Genomic DNA, 20,482 nt, shown 5'->3' with positions numbered 1-20,482 from the left:
AGCCAAGTACGCTTGAATGTGAAATATCTTAGTACTAGGTTAAGTCCCGTGCCATGCACGGTAATTTTTAAAACTTAATACTTATCATTAATTTAGTATTATTATTTAATTATAAAAAATTAAACCTAATAACAAAATAGGATAAAAGTTCTGTAATTACAAAAAAATTTAAAAAAATTGATCACACTAAAGAAAACAGAGAGAATGTGAGTGAGGGATAGCTCAAGTGGTTAGAGCCTCCTCCCGGTTCCAAGAGATCTTGGGATCGATTCTTACCCCCCCGCCCTTGTGGCTCTCTTAACACACACAAGAAAAAAATTTTAAAAAAAAAGTAAAAAATAAAACAGAACGAATAATATATACACAAATAACTATGAATTACATCATTAAGTTATAGATAGAAAACAATTATTGCATAATATTGTATAAAAAAAAATTATATATATATCTTTGTTTGATTGTGTACAAATGGAATATACTTATAAAATAGGAAGTGAAATATTATTGAATAGTTTGTATTAAAAACTTCTCTAAGAAGCTTTGACCAAAAAAAAAAAAAAAAAAAAAAAAAAAAAAAAAAAAAAACTTTTGGAGGGAAAATTTTTAACCAGGAGATGACATGTGTCATTCCTGGTTTCGCCTTTAGTATAAAGTTATAGATAGAGCTTCCCTTGACTAATAAATACAATATCAACAAGCATTATCAATTCATTTAGTGTATTAGTAGAAATTCATACCGTACAAAATATTTCATGACTTCAATCCTATGAATGTAATATTAAAATGCACAAAATAGAGTCTATTGTCATGTTAAGTTGTATCAGAATGAATCTTGTAAAATTGGAAAAAAGTGAGACACTAAACATTATACTCAATACAACGTATTTAAAATAATCATAGTATTTAAAATAATCATTAATTATTAATCATCGTTACCAAAATCAAGTCAGATTAGTTTCAAATGTTATAAAAATTAAAACATATCATATCAGAAAAAATCAATTCAAACATCCTAAAATTGAAACCATAACAAATTAACGCGACGTTTAAATTGAAAAAGACATAAGCCATTACTTGGTCGAGGACAAAAGAGCTAGCTAATAAAGGTCCCGCTTTATCCCTCTTCCTTTTCCCTCCTCCTAACATAAAGGAAGAAGAAGTAAAAAAAAAAAAAAAAAATCAAAAAAATAAATTTAAAATAATACGGTAATTTAAAAAAAATAAAATAAAAAAAATCTCGTCAACTCCAATGTTATATGGAGTACAAATAATCCATTCCTACAAAAACTCTCACTCCAACCATCATTCGTCGTCTTCCTTTCCATCCTTTTCCTCTTCATTTCTTCTCCCTCCTTTTCCTCAACAAATTTCCTCCTAATTCCCAACAAAACCCTAATCATGTCCCCAATTCTCTCTCAATAATCCACAATTTCCCCCAATTAAATCCACTCCAATTTCGTTTCATCTTCTACAATGGATCATCAATCGTTAACTGGGTCAACAACCCTCTCAATCGTTTCAAAACCAAAGGTTTACCGTCTCATGAACGGTGGTTGCGCCGGCGGAGGTGGTGGTGGTCCCCCTAAATCACCGCCGTCAATCTGGTTCGAAATCCGGTTGTTTTACGTTCGTATTGCACCTTGCGCCATTGACGCCGCACCAGATTACCTCACCCTCCGACATCTCCGCGATGAGCTCGGTGTTTCCCTCGAAATCAATGGAAATCGTGTTCCTGCTTCTGAAACGGCGTCGTCTACGCTTCGAAGAGATCGTGTTGACAGAGAATCGTCCGAGGTTACATATGTTAGCACCGACAACGTTAAGATCTCCGGCGGCGTGGAGTTCGAGGTTTGTGAGATGGATAATTTGCTACTTTGTGGGTCCTTTGGAAGGTTCGAGAACGAGTGGAGTATGGATTGTTATGCCGGCGGTTCATCGCCGTCTTCGTCGTCGGCGTTTTTTCAGCCGAAATTAGGGATTTCGTCGCCGTCGATTGAGGTTTATGTTGCCGGAAGATGGTCGGATACGCCGGTGATATTGACGAAGATGATGAACTTTAGTCCCCGGAGAAAGTCGCCGAGATATAGCACTTTGGATGCGATTCCTGAAGTTTCCGATGAGACTGAGAAAGATCAGAAGATTGTTGCTGTTAATGGTTTAATTCACCGGAAATTACAGGTAATTCATTTAATTCATTGTTCACTTTCATATTGGATTTTGAATAAATTTTTAAGATTTTTGTTTTGATTTGTTTGCTAATATTGTGTTGATTTCTATGATTTGTGTTCCTGTAAAAGATTAATATTTATTTAATTTTGAATCATACTGTGAATGATAAATTTGTATTGAGAATTTGAGATTTCATGGAAATAGAGATGCATTTTTATGTTCAATTATTGGATTGTGTAATTATCTTATTATTTCAATGGAAGGTTAATGATGTTATATATCGGTAAGTTTTGGAATTGGTAAGATTTTAAAATTTTGACTGATAATTTGTGATATACCAACAGTCCTACCACTTCCACAGTTCCACCTAGGAAGGTAGAAACACCTGTCACCTTGGACCTTGGCGCGTAGTTAGTTGAGTTACTTATGTGGTGAGGAATTGATTACCCTAAACGTAGTGGTACCATGCTCACCTTTATCGGAGTATGTGATCACGCTATTGATGAGAAGTTATTAGATGATCGAGGACCACGGTGTTATTTATGATTCCGACTAATTACAAAGGATACCAATATCACGGTATCTTCGATGATGTAAAAGTTATTTGATTTGGAATCATCAAGGGTGTCACTTTGCATTTGGATGGGATTACGAATGACCTGGTGGTCCTAACACATTTTATAATCTCTCATTCTTTGGGGAGGTGAATTATTGTAAGAAAACGGTTAGTTGGAGCATAATTTGTTCATGAAGATGGAGATCTCATGCTTATCTTGTGAGTAGTAGGATTGTAGGATCGTGGAAACATATCTAGATAATTGATTGCTCCTTTTAGCTTTAAGCGAGCAATAAAGCTTAATAATTTGTATGCCTAACAGCTGAAATGTCAGTGAGCTGATCTTGTGAGCTATTCTTACTAATTTTCTGTTACTGGGCATTGAATTAGTAAATTTGAGCGACAAATCAGGGGTATCAGCATGATTAGGCTTTTGGTTTATGATTTTTTTTTTTTTTTAATAGTGTTGTTAGGTAAATGATCAGTGTGCTGGGTGCTAAGGTGTTTCAGTGGGATGAAATTGATACCAGACATCCTCCCAATTATCTCTTGTCACTTATTCAATTTCAATTATACTGTTAGTTTGATTTGTAGATTAATTTAACAAATAGTATGAGTAAAATTAGGGAAAGAAATTGAAAGTTGTTTTCATGTTGATTTATATTTTTTTGGAGGACTTCAAAATAGGAAATATGGAGGATCGGCTAGGGATAAGGTTGAACTATTGACTATGATGGATTTATACTAGAATTATTAATTGTTGCCGTTGTAGGTACAGTAAATTCACCTCCTCACATCATTTCACTAGCAATAGTAATTGTATCCTTTTGCTTGCCAAATCTAAAGGTTCAGAACTAACCTTGTACCTAACAAAGAAAATGATTGTTTGTTGAAGCAATCATGACTAAATGGCCCTCTCAATTCCCTTGAGCTAACAAAGCCAGTTTTCCAAGGCCTCAATTCTCACCCATTATCTAAATTTCATGGTTGAAAAACCACTACTTCCTCAAGCTGGACTGGAGGCCTGGTGTGGGGTTTGTTTTTTACTTGCCAATGTCTAGCAAAGGTATAATATTGATTTTAGACAGCTGTAGAGTTGCCTCACCTTGTCCTGTGTTGCTATTTTTTTTCCTAGAAATATGTATTTGCATTTTGTGACGCCTCTGTTTTACTTGTGCCAATTTGTCTATTGCTTTCCACTTGTTTGTTCATTACAAATGCAAAGCATACATTTTTTTATTTTTAATTCTTTATTTAATTTGAAGTAATTTTTGGTTATTGCAGATCACTGAGGCTGAAGATGAGTATGAAGCAGAGGGAAAATTGATTCACAATTGGTATCCGGATGAGGTTTATGAAGGGGAGGATGGCCAACTCACTTGGTTCAATGCTGGAGTAAGAGTTGGTGTTGGTATTGGTCTTGGTATGTGTTTAGGAATTGGCATTGGTGTTGGATTACTTATGCGATCGTATCAAACCACCACCAGGAACTTCAGGAGGAGATTCTTCTGATTTTACATGAAAATGCTCCCTTTATTGTCTAAGAAAGGACTCATGGGAAAAATGTAGAATTATATTGCTACTGCAGCAATACTCCATGCCGATGGATTATAAACCCACAACACTAACGTTCGTGTTTTCTCCTCAGATGGAGGCTAGAAACTGTATAAAATTGCAGTTAATATAAGCTAATAATATCAAGCAGTCAAGACAGCCACCACATACTTTCAGAATTTCCCGTGTAGCAAAGGTATGAATCGTTTGAGTGAAATTTGGAGGTGAGTCTGTATGATACCATGAGAAAGTTAAGAAATCTGCATTTCACATTAGTTTTTAGATAGTCATTAGGGTGTTTTGCAGTATGTAACCTAAATCTGGAACCATGAGACATTGAGACGGTGTTAAGCATTGTCCAGGAAGGTGGTGTAAAAATTGTGTATCTGAGTAAGCATGTTAGCTTCCTGCATATATTGTTTCATTTTGTAGAGATAAGCAATTTTGGTATGTCCGTTAAAGAGTGTATATTCTATTTCACAGAACTTGTTAAGGTTGATGTCTTTGTTGTTAAAACAATAATGTGAGGTGCCTCACTTTCATGAAATATATTTTAGTTTGGATGTGTTCCATTTCGAGTTTTCAACTCCTCCTTGTGGAGTTGTGGCTTAGATAATTTCAATGATTGAGGTTAATGGCGTTGAAAGTTTCCTTAATACGTGATGCTTGGTAGTTATTAGTTTGGAGGCAGATTTTGTAGAGAAACAAGAGGCTGGTCTCTTAGGAAAATGAGAGGTTGTTACTTGATACGATCCGGTGCACATTATAGGACCAGCATTAGATTTGGTCCCAGTATCATGTTGTTCATTGATGTAAATTCAATTGGTTGGTGGTGGTTATGATGTTGATTATTCAGCTTATTATAGAAGTAACATTGGATTTGACTAATTTAAGTAAGGTTAAATGAGTAAATATGCTTATTGGTTATCCAAATCCTTGTGAAACGACAAATATGGAGAATTTTCGCCTCCATTTAATGTTGGCCATTGCTCAAATCATATGTGAAAATAATTAATTATGTTTTGTTAGATGCAGACTTTTCTTGGTTTTTCAACAACCATAATTAGAAGTGGCAGTGTCACATGAATTAGTAGTGTTAGTATGGCCTCTCTACTTCCAAGCCCCATGTGACATGGTATGGCACTCCTTCAAGAAAAAAGGAAAAGTGTCGACAATTGTAAGGATTTGATTTATCAAGCAAGGCGGTAAGTGTGATTTGGCGTCGACACATCACTTATTCAAATACAAGTAAATGTTAGGATTTGATTTGAAAATAAGTACTGTATTTTTAAGTTGCGATCTGCAAATTGAACGTTGAACTCGGATTATCATAAGTTTCTTAAAATGGATAATAATTGGTGAAATATTAAGTATTTTGTATGATACAGAGTACATGCCTGTTCTCATACGTTGAAATTCAGTTCAGCTCAGCTCAGTTCAGTTCAGTTCAGCTCCTAATTTCCTACTCTTATAAAATATTCATTTCAGTTCAGTTCAGTCAATGAGAACAGACCCTATAGTTGTACATTTTTAACTTCGCAAATGGATATGTTTAGATGGATGTTCATCAGACTATGCTCAAATCATAATCTTGCTTTAATCTTTTCCTGTTCACTTGCTTTTGCAACATCCATTCACTAATTGCAATATCAACAAATAAAACAATTCAACATAATTATTTTTATCATCAACTAATGATAATATTGTAATTTTCTCATAAATTGAAATATGTGTGATAATAATGGGAATAAAATTCTATGATAATCTATTTAATCCATAAACTCATTCCTTTTGGTTGTACATAAATCCAACAAGTAACCCTCTTCTTTCAATAAACCCAACAAACCATCACACAAAACATGCCAATTATCACAAACAAAGTTTCAAAGCATAAGAAGTTAAGAACACAATATACGGTTACCAATAAAATCAACAACCTTAACAAAACAATATTTCATCCATTATAAAATATTAGCTAGGTTGAGGAAGTGAGGAACGTTTCATCCATCTAATTGAATAACTACATGAAGTTTAACAAAGTTTTGTTTTCTTTCTTCTAATCCATAAAACTGATTTCTCATATCACAATTCATGAGGATGACATACTTTGTTGAACATAACAGGAGTTGTTTTAACTTATTCGAACTAATCCTAGTTTGGTTGAATCAAATATAAATTATATCTGAACTCATCACATTTTCAACCATTAGAGCTTATATCATAGAATATATTGTTGGAATGTATCCAAGCGATTGATTGAATGAATGATCAAACTTACTACTAAACACTTGTTCTCTTCAACTTATTTTAAATACTTAATACGGAGTACTTATTTCTTAATAAATTCAGATCAGATCAGAAAGATTTAGTTCAGAACTTTTAATTATCATTTACTTATCATTAAATATCGTCAATTGCGTATTAATTTTTTTTATTTTTTTTTATAAAATTTACATATTTTTAAAAAGTTTATAATGAGATAAATCTAACAAGTTCCATTTTAATTATAATTACATCATGATGGGAAAATGATAAAAAGATGAAAGTGATAATTGAAATTATAAATTTGGTAAACAAATTTGCCCCTAATTTATTGTATTTTCTCAAAGTACTCCATATTTTAAAGAAAAAGAAAAAGGACGTGGGTTGAATAAAACACATCTAAAAATTGAAAAATGAAAGACCAACAAAAAAGTGGGAGAAGAAGAAGACTTTCCGACCAGTAAATTTGTACGGAGTAGTTTACTTTGCGAGTTTCTCCCCTTTTCAATTTCTTTCCCTCCCTTCTTCTTCTTCTTCTCCTTCTCAATTTCCCCCATTTTTAAAAAATTCATCCGACAAAGGAGAGAGAAAACACACACTCAACTGCATTTACCATTACCATTACAGTTAACCCCATCTCAATTTTCAAAATGAACCCTTGAAAACAACCCCCATTTCACCGCCACAACAACCACCGTCACAACCACCACCTCCGGCCCAGCCCAGCCCACAAAAATGTCGATCAAAGGGCCCAAATCGACGGCCCACCACCACAACAAGCCCACATCACCAATCCCCTTAGTCGTAACCCTAAACTGCATCGAAGACAACGCTTTAGAACAACACTCCCTCGCCGGAGTCGCCGCCTTCGAACACGTCGGCTTAAGCCGATTAGCCGACGGTAGAATCGAGTCAGCCGCCGCTGTTCTCCTCCACTCCCTCGCGTTCCTCCCACGCGCCGCCCAACGCCGGCTTCGTCCATGGCAGCTTGTTCTCTGCCTCGGCTCTTCCGACCGAGCCGTCGATTCTGCTTTAGCCGCCGATCTTGGACTCCGGCTTGTCCACGTCGATGTTTCGAGGTCTGAGGAGATCGCTGATACTGTTATGGCTCTTGTTCTTGGGCTTTTGCGACGGACGCATCTGTTGTCGCGGCATTCTCTGTCTTCGTCTGGGTGGTTGGGTTCTGTGCAACCGCTTTGTCGGGGGATGCGACGGTGTCGTGGGTTAGTGCTTGGGATTGTTGGGAGATCTGCGTCTGCTACATCTTTGGCTATCAGGAGTTTGTCTTTTAAGATGAATGTACTTTATTTTGATGTTTCCCAGGTAAGCTTGTTTCACATTTTTGTGTAATTATGTCAATTTTGGTTGAGTTTGTGGAGTTTTCTTGCATAAAGATTGGTTTTTGAGAGCGAAAGATTTGATCTTGCTTGTTGTGTGATACTGGGTTGATTTGTCTGTTTTTAAGGAGTTGGTTTGGTGGAATGAATGTTGTGGTTTATTTATGTAATTGATGAAGGATTTAGGTTGAATGGTTTGTTTGGAGATGAAAAAATGATTTTGAATGTTTAATTAGTGTGACATTGTGTTTATTGCTTGGCTTCTGTTTATTGATTTGCTGAAATGCCTAAAATTTAGCTTAATTATGCAGTTGGTTAGAATGTTTCTTGCAAGATGGTTTTCAAGGAGCAAGAAAAATATTATCTTCATTGGTTTGTTATTGTTTGTAGAATACAGTATATTGTCCGAAATGATGATCAGAGGATGGTGTAGATGCGGGGAAGAGAAGTGATTCATCTGATTTAAAACCACTTTATTTGCATTTGGCTTTAGAATTAGAACTTATAAGCGTTAAGTTGATTACTAGGATCACAAAAATTTGGATTGGATAATGGATACATGATTTGGGATTTTGGTGTTTGGGGGGGAATGAAATGTTTGGTAAGCTGGCCAGGTGAGACGTAGTTGTGGTTGTATACTTGTATTCAATGCCATCTTTGAAATTTAGGTCAGGCCTTGGGTTTGACGTAGGCACGTAGCAATTTGACACGAGGATGATAACTCAGCTTCTACTATGCCAATCTCAGCTCCTCCCTCCCCCTTCCATAAAAGGATGCAATATGTATCGATATGATCATTTTATGAATCTTGTGATTATAGGTCTTTTCTTCTCTTTTTGCAATATGTGAGAGTTAAATAGGATATACTCTTGAAATTGATTTAGTTGGTTTGATGAATGCCATGCTCACAGATGCTGCCCTTCTGGTACAAAATGACAACCAGTAACATGAATGTGAAGGAATTTTGAGTGTCTTAAAGCTCCATTTTTCTGAATTTTCTTATTTTTCAGCTTTGAGCTTGGAAGTTCTTTTCAATTTATTTATTTTTTAATTTTTTTTTTAACTGAATACTGTCTGATAATATTTTCTCATTTCTTCCAGGCTCAAGTAAGCAGGTCGATTATATTCCCTCCTGCTGCCAGGAGAATGGAGACACTTAATGATTTAATGGCTGCTAGTGATGTGATCTCTCTCCATTGTGCTTTGACAGATGAGACTGTCCAGATTATTAATGCTGAATGCTTGCAGCATATCAAACATGGTAATATTAATTATTTATATGCTACAACTATTTTTTTTTATTATATTATTATTTTTTTAAAAAAATTTAAGCTAGTGCTTTTTTACCCTATTTTCCTTTTTAATACTGATAAACATTCTATTCAGGTGCATATCTGGTGAACACTGGAAGCAGTCAGCTTTTGGATGATTGTGCGGTGAAGCAGCTATTGATCGATGGAGTCCTTGCTGGCTGTGCACTGGACGGTGCTGAAGGGCCACAATGGATGGAAGCATGGGTATGTTCACTAGTATGAAAACAGAAATGCACGTGTTGCAATCTATTTGTATTCTTTTCTATCTTTCTTGGTTTTGTGCATGCATACAGGGTTTTACATTTACAGAATACTTATTAGGATTGCATGTGCATCGCAACTGTGCACTCAGTATATATGATGCTGTCGTTTACCTTATTCTGTAAAAATGAATGTGGGTATGTTCAGCATAGGCTCTAGATATCTTTGGAAGCTTATAGTCCTGCATTCATGTACAATTTTGGAAAGCTCTTGTTACAATTCGTGTCCATCTAGGTGACTCTTTCATTGCTGTTAGGGAAGTTTCATATGCAGTGTCTCCACCAATCCTTGCTGCTCCCTATGGCCTTATCTGAGTGAAGGAAGAATGCATATTTGTAATTCTTAACATAATAAGTCAATTTAATTTATAGCTTTTTAAATTTGAGACTGGAGGAGCTGTGCCAATTCGATCGTGATGCTGATAAGAAATTAGCCATGTATAGCACTATATTCCAGTGGATGATCTGCTGATGGGAGGAGTGTGTGCACTTTGATATTAATCTCATTACCTTTCATGTTCGGAAGTAACTAGTGTGCTTTTATCTATTTAATTGTGTGATGTTTTGATTCAGTTAGAGTGCATTATTTGTTTTAACATGACTATGTCCTCTGATGTAGTTGGCACATGTTGTTTCAGGTTAGGGAGATGCCTAATGTATTGGTACTACCACGAAGTGCAGATTACAGCGAAGAAGTATGGTTGGAGATAAGAGAAAAGGCCATTTCTATATTGCAAACTTACTTCCTTGATGGTGCTGTTCCAAGTAGTGCTGTTTCTGATGACGAGGACGAGGAAAGCGAAATAACCTTTGAGAATGAGCAATCTGATAAGCATGACAGAGAAAGACTGCCGCAGAGTCCAGTTCTTGAGCGTCTGACAATTGATAACTTAGCGACGCCAGAAAGTTCCCATAGAAAATCTTCATCTGCTCAATTAGATTCTCCTAGCCAGCCTCAGGTTTCAGGTTTGTCTCCAAATAACTCTGCTCAATCTGAAACGAAGCGTAGTAGATCAAGCAAAAAGGCTAAAAAGAGACATGCTCGCCAAAAGTCCCAACATAAAATTGAGGACATCGTAGAAAAAGAGAGTACTTCACAGCAGGAAGATGATGCTGCTATGAGCGGTACTGAGCAAGTTCAAAGCTATGGTTCCAGGTGTGCTTCACCAGAAGACTCTAGGAGTAGGAAAACATCGATAGAATTGGTGCAAGAATCATCATTGGACTTGTTTCAGAAATCAGGCAAGAGCACTAGTCGGAAATCTGCAGAGCTACTTAAAGATGGTTGTGTTATAGCCTTGCATGCTAGGGAACGCTCTGGGCTGCATGTCTCAAGACAAAGGGTAAAGGGAGGTGGTTGGTTCCTGGATACAATGCATAGTGTTACCAAAAGAGATCCTGCAGCTCAGTTTCTTGTTGTTTTTGGAAGCAAGGTAAGTTCAAGAAGTTATCTTCGTGTGTTTTACATTGTTGGATTTATTGATGCTAAAAAGTTTATCCTCTTTTCTTTTATTTTCTTGTCTGATGATATTGTATGTTGCAATTTCCAGGATACAATTGGATTGCGATCTCTTGCAGCTGGTGGGAAATTGTTGCAGGTGTGTTATTATTTCTAAGAGATGTATTAGGTTCTGGCCCACATTGCTATGTTTTTGAGTTTCTAATTCCATTGTGCTGTCTATTGCATAAGAATTGTCAGATTTATGCTACTTTATCTGTTATTATGAGATGGATTAGAGAGGGGGAAGAAAATGGTGACTACCAGTAATTAAACTAACATTGTTAAATTCTGTGAATACACTACGGATTTCAAATTTAGTTTGCTTTAAGAGATTCATGGAATTAGGTAGTATATGTCAATGTCACATTATAGTACTTGTTAGTTGAAAGTTCATTGGGGTGAAACTAACAAGATTCCACACAACTATGTACTATTTTAAAGTACTCCGTATAAACCATCAATTCTAGTTAAAGTGGAGTAAACGAATAGTGCATAAGTCAAAGTGTTGCAAGTAAAAGAAAACAATGGAAGTATTTCTTTTGTTTATAGATTTGGTCTTCCTTTGACCCCTTGGTTGTTAAACTTTACCCTTTTCACATCCAAATGTCTATATGGTGCATCAGATCATTAGACAAATCTATATTTTACTGTGTTATCTGATGAATCGGAATTCATAATATCATATTATCATTCACTGCTCTTTTGTATAATAAGTGTTTGATTAATGTTCATTGCTTTTCTATGCTAGCTTATGAAGTTCTTTTGATGATGCAGATAAATAGAAAGATGGAATTTGTATTTGCCAGCCACAGCTTTGATGTATGGGAGAGTTGGTCATTAGAAGGTCCTTTGGAGGAGTGTAGATTGGTTAATTGTAGAAATACACAGGTAACTTTTTTATGAACTTCATATATCGGCTATATACTTAGGTCTCATCGAGATTTACATGTACTTCGTTTTTGTTTTTTTTTATCAGTTACATGTTGTTTCCCAAAGGTCTAGGCCTGTAGGGTTTGAATCTTGCCAAATGAGGGTACTTGGGGCCTTGAGGGTTCCCCCTTATTCCCAAGTCTTACTAAAATATTGGACAAAAAAACCTTTAAAGTTGAGGTCTGGTCAAAGTCTTCCTTTACGTAAAAAAAATAGTTGCATGTGCTAGAGGAGGTCTAGAACTTGTAGAGAGTCTGGTGCCTATGGTTTTGCAGATTGCAAGGCTTATTGCTTAATTACACAGGGCACAGAAGAACTGAAACATTGGCATTGTGCGACCGTAAAGTTCTAGCTTTGTTTTGTAAACTCTAAATCGTAGGGCCCAATCTTGAAATTTTTTACGTTTTGTTTAACAAGTTTGTCACTTCAATTTTATCTTTTGGTGTTTGCAGGGTGTTCTTGATGTGCGAATCGAAGTTTTGGCTTCTGTAGGAGAAGATGGAGTGTTGCGTTGGCTAGATTAGGTTTGCAGAGCTGATGAAAATGTTGGTTGTCAAATTACTCGTATTAGGTTGCTTATAATTCAACACGGCTTGTAACTTTGTATATCTTTCAGTACTATGTACCTCATCAGCATTTAGTGTGTTATTCTGTTAGAAGTGTTAGTATTGTGCCGGAGATTTTTTCGTGTTTATGTTGAACGTTCATTCTGATCGGCAAACCATCAAATTGAGTTGATCCAATTTTGTATTGGAAAATAGAAGAAATATTTCGTGTATCTTATGGCCAATTCGCCTAATGAGTCATTTTGTCATGTGTCACCTCCTTTTACTACGTGATGTTGTGCATGTCATAGAAACAAGTTAGCTCTTCGCTTTTTACACGAATTTCCTTTACAAGCATAATTTTTTATGGCTTAATTCTTGAACGGTGATGACAAAGAGTTTCTTCATATGATTGCAAAGAAGATTCCATTCAACCTTAATTGCTTCGAGTATCAAACTTGAGCTTGACTAGCCAGCAAAGATGCTTGTCTCATATTCACTCACCGAGTCACCGCTAATCCGCTACACTCATGATTAGAGGTGTTAATTCGGATGTTTGGATTAAGTCTGATGAGATCAGGTCGGGTCGGGTTAAGATTTAACGTTGAGTCATCATACTAAATTACTGTGTTCTTTGGGTCGAAATCTTAATTGGATATTTTTCGGGTAGAATTTGGATCGGATCAAGTGTGATTTTGATACCTCTACTTATGATTCAGGACACTAAGCACACCGTCACCGTGTGATGATGGGTCTACAATCGCCATATGGTTCACCCAGATACACAATACCAGCTCTCTTATGAATCTAACCCGGATTTAATTTCCTACCACTCCATGATCCAATAATAAAACATGAAACAAAAAAAGGGGCGTGCAATCACAATAGTCAGCTAAACAGTCGACAACACATCCCTTAATCTTTACAGCAGCCACCCCACACTATGGCACGTTGCTGTAGTATTCAATACCAATTCCCCACCACCACACACGTCTAAATGACTATTCCACCCTCCATATTCCACCACACACCTCAAAATGACTATTCTACCCTCCAAACTCCACCACACACTAAATGACAATCATTTCTTTTTTCTTTTATTTTTCCAAAAATACAAAAATAGAAGGCGGTTATAAGATCACCCGGTCACCCATCTTTCCATATATAGACCACAAGAACCTCTTCACTTTGCCATTTTCCAGAAAATTCACCAAACTTCTTTGAACTCTACACAATCCGATTTCAATTTTAATCAATCAATTATTCATTTATAAATTCAATCGAATTTCCAAATTGATTGAATTTTCAATTTGAAGATTTTAAAATGGTGTCGGTAAATCCAAACCCTACGCAATCGCAAGGTTTTAACCTAGAATTTACGAATTCCGGTATGCCTCTTCCCGGAGTTAACCCTATTCCGCCGGTAAATTCGCCGGTTTCCGGTGGTTCTGCTGTTCCGATGTCGGAGGATCACTCTAAGAAAGTGAGGAAGCCGTATACGATTACTAAGTCTAGAGAGAGCTGGACTGAACAAGAGCACGATAAGTTTCTAGAAGCTCTTCAATTGTAAGTTTACTTACTAACTCAATTTTCGTCAATTAGGTTTTTGATTGTGTTTAATTGATAATTTTGATTGAATTATTGGTAGTTTGGTTATGATTGTACTCTAAATTTTTTTAATTTCATGATGAATTGTATTGATCAGTGAATATATTTTCAGTTTCTATCTGCTTTGTGGATTAATTGATTGTAATTGCTATCATTTTTACAAGAAAATTTGATTTTTGTCATTGTAATTATGTTTGGGATTTGTATTGGATTTGATGATCATCTTGCTGTTTCTATTTCATTTAGGCATGCTTAATGTATTTCTTTAATCATCGATATTTTTAATTGTGTTGAAGTAAAAATATTGAAATAAAAGTTGATATTTAGAAAGTATTCTTTGAAACAATTAAATAAAATTTCACATGACTATTTTTTTCTTAAATAAATCATTAGAGTAAGTAAAAGAAAGGAGTTTATGTGAATAGTGTAAAGAGTTAATTACGTCATCTAATGTGAATAGAGGAAGTATGTTGGCAGGAAAGTAGAGAAATGAAGTTTGGACAGTTATAACATGATTTATAATAAATTTGAGAGCTTGAGATTATGTGGTTTGTAATTTGAAAAGCTGGTGATTCAATAGTATTGTGAAGAGCTACATGGTATAATAACGTAGAAAGTTATATAAACTTAACGGGTGTAGTGATTACAACATGAATCCCTTGATTAATTAGAGGTGGAAGAATATGGATATAAATGTGGATAGTGGCGAACTTTGTCATTGTTAAAGGGTTATTAGAATGGAAGCATAATATTTAATAGAGGGTCCTTGATGGATACGTCTATAGGAAAGATTTTGTTAGTATAGGGGTGTTCGCAGTAAGATTTTGGACACAGTAACTTCAAGCAAATTGTAAAATTGTGGTTTGTCATATCAATGTGGGCTGTGGTGTAATTGGTGTGGGTGTGGCAAGTGCTATTTTTTTTTTCTTCTTGCAATTTATTTGTATGGGTGATTGTGATAGGTTTGAGGCCAATGTGTCCTAATTTATCAATACTTCCATTTCTCCCAATTTATGCCACAGATTTGATCGTGATTGGAAGAAAATTGAAGGTTTTATTGGTTCCAAGACAGTAATTCAGGTACATATTGGAGATCTTCTGCTTTCCAGATTATTCATTAACTGGGGCTGTCAGAATCATATACCTTGTGTTGTTTGACATCTAAATTCTGTACAGTTGTGTCGTACGCAGTTTATGGCCAGTTTAGCTCTTGGTTATTTATTTATTTATTTATTTATAAAGGGCTTCTGGAGATTGGTAGTTGTTTGTATTTTGTTCTATAGTTTTATTATCTGATAATTCATGGTCCAAAATTTACATCCTCTTACACCCATTACCCCTCATGCTTGATGATTTGGCTATTATGGACTATTGATGGTCAATTATTATGTTTTTTCGTTGCGATGCAAATTGGGAACGTCCTGCTCATGGACTCTATTTCTTCGTTGTTTATGACTCTGATGATTAAGTAATAACTTGTTAGATTTTGGAGTTGACAAGCAATAACATTGCTGCTCATTGGAGTAGCTTGGATTGAATTGTCTATGATGTTGGTGAGCCAGTATTACTCTAGCTAATGTGCTTATTCTTGGCTCTCTTTTGCTGATGTATGCTGTTGGTCATGAATTCATGATTCTTGCAGATTCGTAGCCATGCTCAGAAGTACTTTCTAAAGGTTCAGAAGAGTGGGTCTAATGAACGTGTGCCGCCTCCACGACCAAAGAGGAAAGCAGCCCATCCATACCCGCAAAAGGCTTCTAAGTCTGGTTAGAATGCTAGATTCCCATGTGCCATGTCTGCTTCATTGGTGACCTTTTCTGAGAATTTGTAATTCTTACACACCTGAATGTTTTGTTTGCAGCTCCAGCGATTAATCAATCTATGGGACAGTATCAGAATTCTCCTGTTGGTGTTTTGGAACCTGGGTATGTTTACCACCATGACCCATCATCAGTCCTCACCAATCAAAGTGGCAGTGCTCCAGCATCTTCCTGGACTTTTGGGTCTGTGCCAGTTGTCAATACAGCAAGCTTGAGAAGAGGTAGATTTCTTAAACAAATCCCCTTAAAAAGGACTAATCTTTTTATCTCGTATCTATATTCTACATTTTGGCATTTTGAATAATTATTCCACTTTCTTGAAACCCATTTCTTACTTTTATGAATTTTGACTGTTATTCATTCATCTTAAGTGTGAAATGAGTTTTATATGGATCTGTACCATCTTTGGATGCTAATGATCTTTGAAATTATAAGTCTCTGATTCTCTATAGAGTGAACTTCTTGTATAAGATAGGTTCTTCAAGAAGGTAGAGATTAACAAAGCAGAATATTATAGATCAATGCGCCTGGAGTTTTCTTCTAGCTGGTTCATAGTAGTAATTTTGTTTGGGATAATGAACTGATTTTTTGGCTTAATATATCTGGTTTATTGCAAATAACTAAACATTAAAGCTTGGATTTTGATTGATAATGGTGAAAGGGTTACAAAAGATAGTTTAATAGCTCAAGGCTATTACTCTCAATAGTGAGTTAAGCTCACAACTCTCCAATAGTGGCTTGAGGTCATAACTCTCAACAAGTTTCATCTAATTTTTGCCTGCCTTATTCTTTCCCTTCCCGCTCTATTTATACTAAGGGACTATTAACCTAGCAAACTAATATTACTAAAATACCCATATTACCCCCCTTAAGTTAGTCTATTACAGGGTGGTGGGGGAAGATGAAATCGAGGGTAAAATACAAAAAATAATTATAGGAATTGTACAACTTTAGTTTGCTATCTAAGAACACATGTATTAAGCAACACAAAAAGGTTGTGACTGGAATTTATCAAGAAGTGGACATAATTTAGCAAGAATTGAAGACAGTGATGTATTGTGTATCATAAAAAGCTGGCCTGTGTTCTTAAGAATGATGAAAAGTTAATAATCTGTTGGAAAAATTACCTGAAAGAATCCAGAAATGAAAACTAATCTGGCATGTCTTTCATGCAGATGATGCAGCACTAGCAATGCCCTCAATGACTCCCACAGGTTGCTGCAGCAGCAGCAATGAGAGCGGAAGTACTTGGCCAACAGCTGGAGCTACGGATCAGACAACTCAGGGAAAGCGTATCAAAGGTATTGTTTCTTGCCATTGTGATTTTTATGTAGATTTGCTAAATCTGGCCAATTCTCATGACAACATAGTGGGTGTTTTGGTTATTTCCCTTTATTTATTTTTGTATGGTGCTTCAATTTTGTGTTCCTGGATGTGTAGCAATTGTATGATGAAGGATATATCATATACATGTATTGGGTTCGACCTGGAGTGCTGGCTTGAACTAACTGTTTACTTGTAACATTATTCTCTTTTGGAGTGTGTGCATTTGTTGACATCTTGGGAACTATCATTCTCTTTTCCTTTATTCATGGTTTTTCATCAACCATTCTTGTGCTAGCTACTTCTTTTCACCTTCAAGTCCTTGCACAGTTGTATGTACATCATCTTAGAAAACCCAATTAATTTTTTAAATAGTTGATAGTGTCTAAAGCTTCAATTGTTATCCTTAGCTCCTTACTCTTCATTAAATATTGATTATTGTCCATAGCAATTAAACTGTTACCTTTCTATTTGCCTTTTGTTCCTATTACTTGAATTAGTTATAGTGTCTTAATTTAATCAGGGTACATTGACATTTCAGTTGACATACATTTAGTTACGTCTTTGTGTAGCTGTCTTGTGAATTTTATTTTATTTTCCTGGGTCAGATTGGTTCTTTTTTCTTTTGGAAGCCTTTTCTTCACTAGAGATTAGTGTCTCCTTTGCTATAATCTTTAATTTTCTCATTTTAATTACAAATAGAATAAAATATTTATTTACCTGCTTCCTTTTTTTGTGTTAATTTTCTCATTAGTTTAATGTAATGTTTACCTTCTCTGGGTGGAAAAATCATCTAAAGAAACAAAAGGAATAGCAAGAAAGAGGAGGATTGAATAGTAGTTAGAATTTCATATATTGTGCCGTAATATAGTATGTGGAGAAAAAAAGAGCATAAGGGGCAGGTTGAATAAGAGGTAGTAAGAACAATATGTATTGTCATAAAGTTTCATTTTACAGCTTCCTTATCTAATGTTGCTTTGCATTTTCTTGTTTTTCTTTATATATCCTGAATTTATATATGGGTTTCGTTAACATGCACCTGATATTCTCTGCATGATCCCTTTTGTTTTTCAATAATACCCCGAGTATGGTAAAACCATGATGTTAACAATTTTACATAGAAGAATAGGATTCTATCTGCCTACTGTATAAATTATGCATTGGCCAGAATATATGCTAACATTAATTTCTGTTCCACTTGAAGCAGTTGTACCAGATTTTGCTCAGGTTTACAGTTTTATTGGAAGTGTCTTTGATCCCAATGCTCGTGATCACCTGCAGAGGTTAAAGACAATGGACCCAATTAATGTTGAAACAGTATGTTTCCTTTTCTCTTATTATTTGGGAAAATAGGAATATATACTACAGAGTAATTATAATGTTGTCCCTGAGTGGTTTGAATTCTTTTCTTGCTGCTTGATCTTGAAGCATCTGATATGTATGTGATTGATTGACATGATAGTTTCAGCATTTTCTGAGAAGTTTCTCATATGTTTATGAACAATACTATTTTCAAATATCTAATGATGTTTCTTTTGATATCTTACCAGGTATTGCTGTTGATGAGAAATCTTTCAGTCAATTTGCTTAGCCCTGAATTTGAGGAATATGTAAGTGCACTTTGTTTTTAGACATTAGTTACTTTTCTTAAATTTTTTATTTTATTTTATTTAGTGTTGATGTTTTGTTTTCCATTGTGGCAGCGGAAGTTATTTTCATCATATGATGCGGAGTCAGGTAAAACTAGGTCATGTAGTCATCTCTTGCCAGCTCAAGATAACTCCAAGACTGTAATTCCTGCTGTTTACTAATCAAGAAGGTATCAGTCTGGTATCAGATTTGTTTACTCTCTTTTTCATTTCCCCTTCATTATATGACCGCGTATACGATATTTCCAGTGGAGTTAGCAGTACACAAGTTTGGATGATTCTAAACAACCAGATGTTCCATGTAGTTGTATTTGTGTAATGTGCATGTTCTCTGCGAGTTTGGTTAGCAGAGTCGAATCTTGGGAGGGAACAAAGTGGTTTACCTCCTCGCTCCTCATACCTTGTTGTGCCTGGGTTTTGTACTGGAGTTCTACTGCAGCCAACAAATAGGTTGCTTGAGACGTTAGTCTAGGTTTGTAATATAAAGTCCTTTTCTTACGAGGTTTGAAAGTGTGTCTGTATAGTGTCCTGAGATCCTCTACTGAGGTTTTTGTAATATCTACTAGTCAGAGAGTGCTGCTGCTGCTATTGGGAATGTTAAAGCTTTTCGACATAGTTGCAAATGAGAATCCTTTGTACATATTGAATCCTGAGAACGTTATGTATATAGAAGAAGGTCCGGAACTGGTTTGACTTGACCGTTGATGTTATAAAAGAGTTTTCCGTCTGTTTCCCAAACATGCATTCTGATTTGATAGAAAATTTGGTAAACAATTATAAAACTATCGATACTGAATGAAGTTTCTGCTAATCCATAAAATAAAGTTTTTTTTTTTACCTTTATAAAGCAGCAATTCATAAGCTCCTGTACTGCAACTCTGAGTGTGGCTTTACTGTGGTTGCATTTTCAAGTTGGTATTTGGCGTGACTTCTTTGTTAGCAGCAAAATTTCTTGAAGCTAAGAGGGAAGTCATTGATTGCTCCAAAGAATTTCAACTTTTGCTTCTCAAACTCACTTTTTATTGGCTAGGCCCATTAGACCATCATTGTAAGATCTTGCCTATCCATTCATGTCGTCTTTGATGAAACAAAATGGTCACCTATAATGCTCAACAACAAATATCCAAGTATATTACTACGTGGATAAGGTAAATGATACATTCAAACAAAAAAATAAATTTTGATTAGATTGTGACACATTTTAGAAATTAGAAAGTATTTAAAAATGTTTCATTTACATTCAAACAAATAAAATTGTTAAGTAACTTACATTTATTTCCTCGATTTAATGAGTTTAATCTTGTGGTGACGGTTCCTGACTTGAAACAAAATATTAGAATACGCCGTCCGCAATTGATATAGCTACATTTTGCTACTAAAACAAAAAACAAATCTATATCAAGAAAATGAAAATACAAAAGATTTTGAAATTTAGAGGTTGATGAGTTGATCCACTTTACGTATAACAAAAAACTCAACACAAATTGTAAAGTAATCGCAAAACGCAATCTTAAATACATTATCCCTGAACCCTCGTCTCTCAAATCACATAAAGCCACATGGAATAGTACAAAAATTTAGGATTTGGATTAATGCAAGAAAACTTACAAGGATTTGTTAATCACAACCAATCAAAAGACTTGTCCAATAGAGAA

At 35.3% G+C, this 20,482-nt stretch overlaps 2 protein-coding genes across 4 annotated transcripts; both read left to right on the top strand.

Annotated features, from left to right (window-relative positions):
* The first annotated feature begins 1,187 nt into the window (after nt 1-1,187).
* On the top strand, nt 1,188-12,660 carry LOC145639604 (C-terminal binding protein AN-like). Its single transcript, XM_081690888.1, has 10 exons — nt 1,188-2,178; nt 4,010-4,227; nt 4,348-4,358; nt 7,290-7,864; nt 8,980-9,139; nt 9,265-9,395; nt 10,090-10,884; nt 11,002-11,049; nt 11,727-11,840; nt 12,335-12,660. Exons 1-10 carry the CDS (start codon nt 1,474-1,476, stop codon nt 12,404-12,406), a joined length of 2,829 nt encoding a protein of 942 aa, XP_081547014.1. The 5' UTR covers nt 1,188-1,473; the 3' UTR covers nt 12,407-12,660.
* A 927-nt stretch (nt 12,661-13,587) lies between these two features.
* LOC145639603 (protein REVEILLE 5-like) lies at nt 13,588-19,701 on the top strand. Of its 3 annotated transcripts, none has more exons than XM_081690887.1 (9): nt 13,588-13,993; nt 15,058-15,115; nt 15,678-15,801; nt 15,897-16,076; nt 17,031-17,156; nt 18,386-18,495; nt 18,729-18,788; nt 18,882-18,997; nt 19,679-19,701. In XM_081690887.1, the coding sequence occupies exons 1-8, from the start codon at nt 13,752-13,754 to the stop codon at nt 18,987-18,989; spliced, it is 1,008 nt and encodes a 335-aa protein (XP_081547013.1). In that variant the 5' UTR covers nt 13,588-13,751; the 3' UTR covers nt 18,990-18,997; nt 19,679-19,701. The 3 variants fall into 3 exon arrangements, with proteins under 3 accessions (XP_081547013.1, XP_081547012.1, XP_081547011.1); XM_081690886.1 differs by lacking the exon at nt 19,679-19,701 and adding an exon at nt 19,077-19,565; XM_081690885.1 differs by lacking the exon at nt 19,679-19,701 and having other exon boundaries at nt 13,589-13,993; nt 18,882-19,565.
* Nucleotides 19,702-20,482: the final 781 nt, after the last annotated feature.

This window comes from Chenopodium album, chromosome 7, assembly GCF_948465745.1.
Source record: "Chenopodium album chromosome 7, dcCheAlbu1.1, whole genome shotgun sequence".
Lineage (NCBI taxonomy): Eukaryota > Viridiplantae > Streptophyta > Magnoliopsida > Caryophyllales > Amaranthaceae > Chenopodium > Chenopodium album.
The sequence above is the reverse complement of the archived record's forward strand: the minus strand, read 5'-3'. Positions and strand labels throughout refer to the sequence as shown.

Coding starts and splice junctions, on each gene's coding strand:
- LOC145639604 (XM_081690888.1), top strand. CDS start 1,474: ATGGATCATCAATCGTTAACTGGGTCAACAACCCTCTCAATCGTTTCA. Junction 2,179..4,009: donor TAATTCACCGGAAATTACAG/GTAATTCATTTA, acceptor TGGTTATTGCAG/ATCACTGAGGCTGAAGATGA. Junction 10,885..11,001: donor TTGTTGTTTTTGGAAGCAAG/GTAAGTTCAAGA, acceptor TGCAATTTCCAG/GATACAATTGGATTGCGATC.
- LOC145639603 (XM_081690887.1), top strand. CDS start 13,752: ATGGTGTCGGTAAATCCAAACCCTACGCAATCGCAAGGTTTTAACCTA. Junction 13,994..15,057: donor TTTCTAGAAGCTCTTCAATT/GTAAGTTTACTT, acceptor TTTATGCCACAG/ATTTGATCGTGATTGGAAGA. Junction 16,077..17,030: donor TACAGCAAGCTTGAGAAGAG/GTAGATTTCTTA, acceptor TCTTTCATGCAG/ATGATGCAGCACTAGCAATG.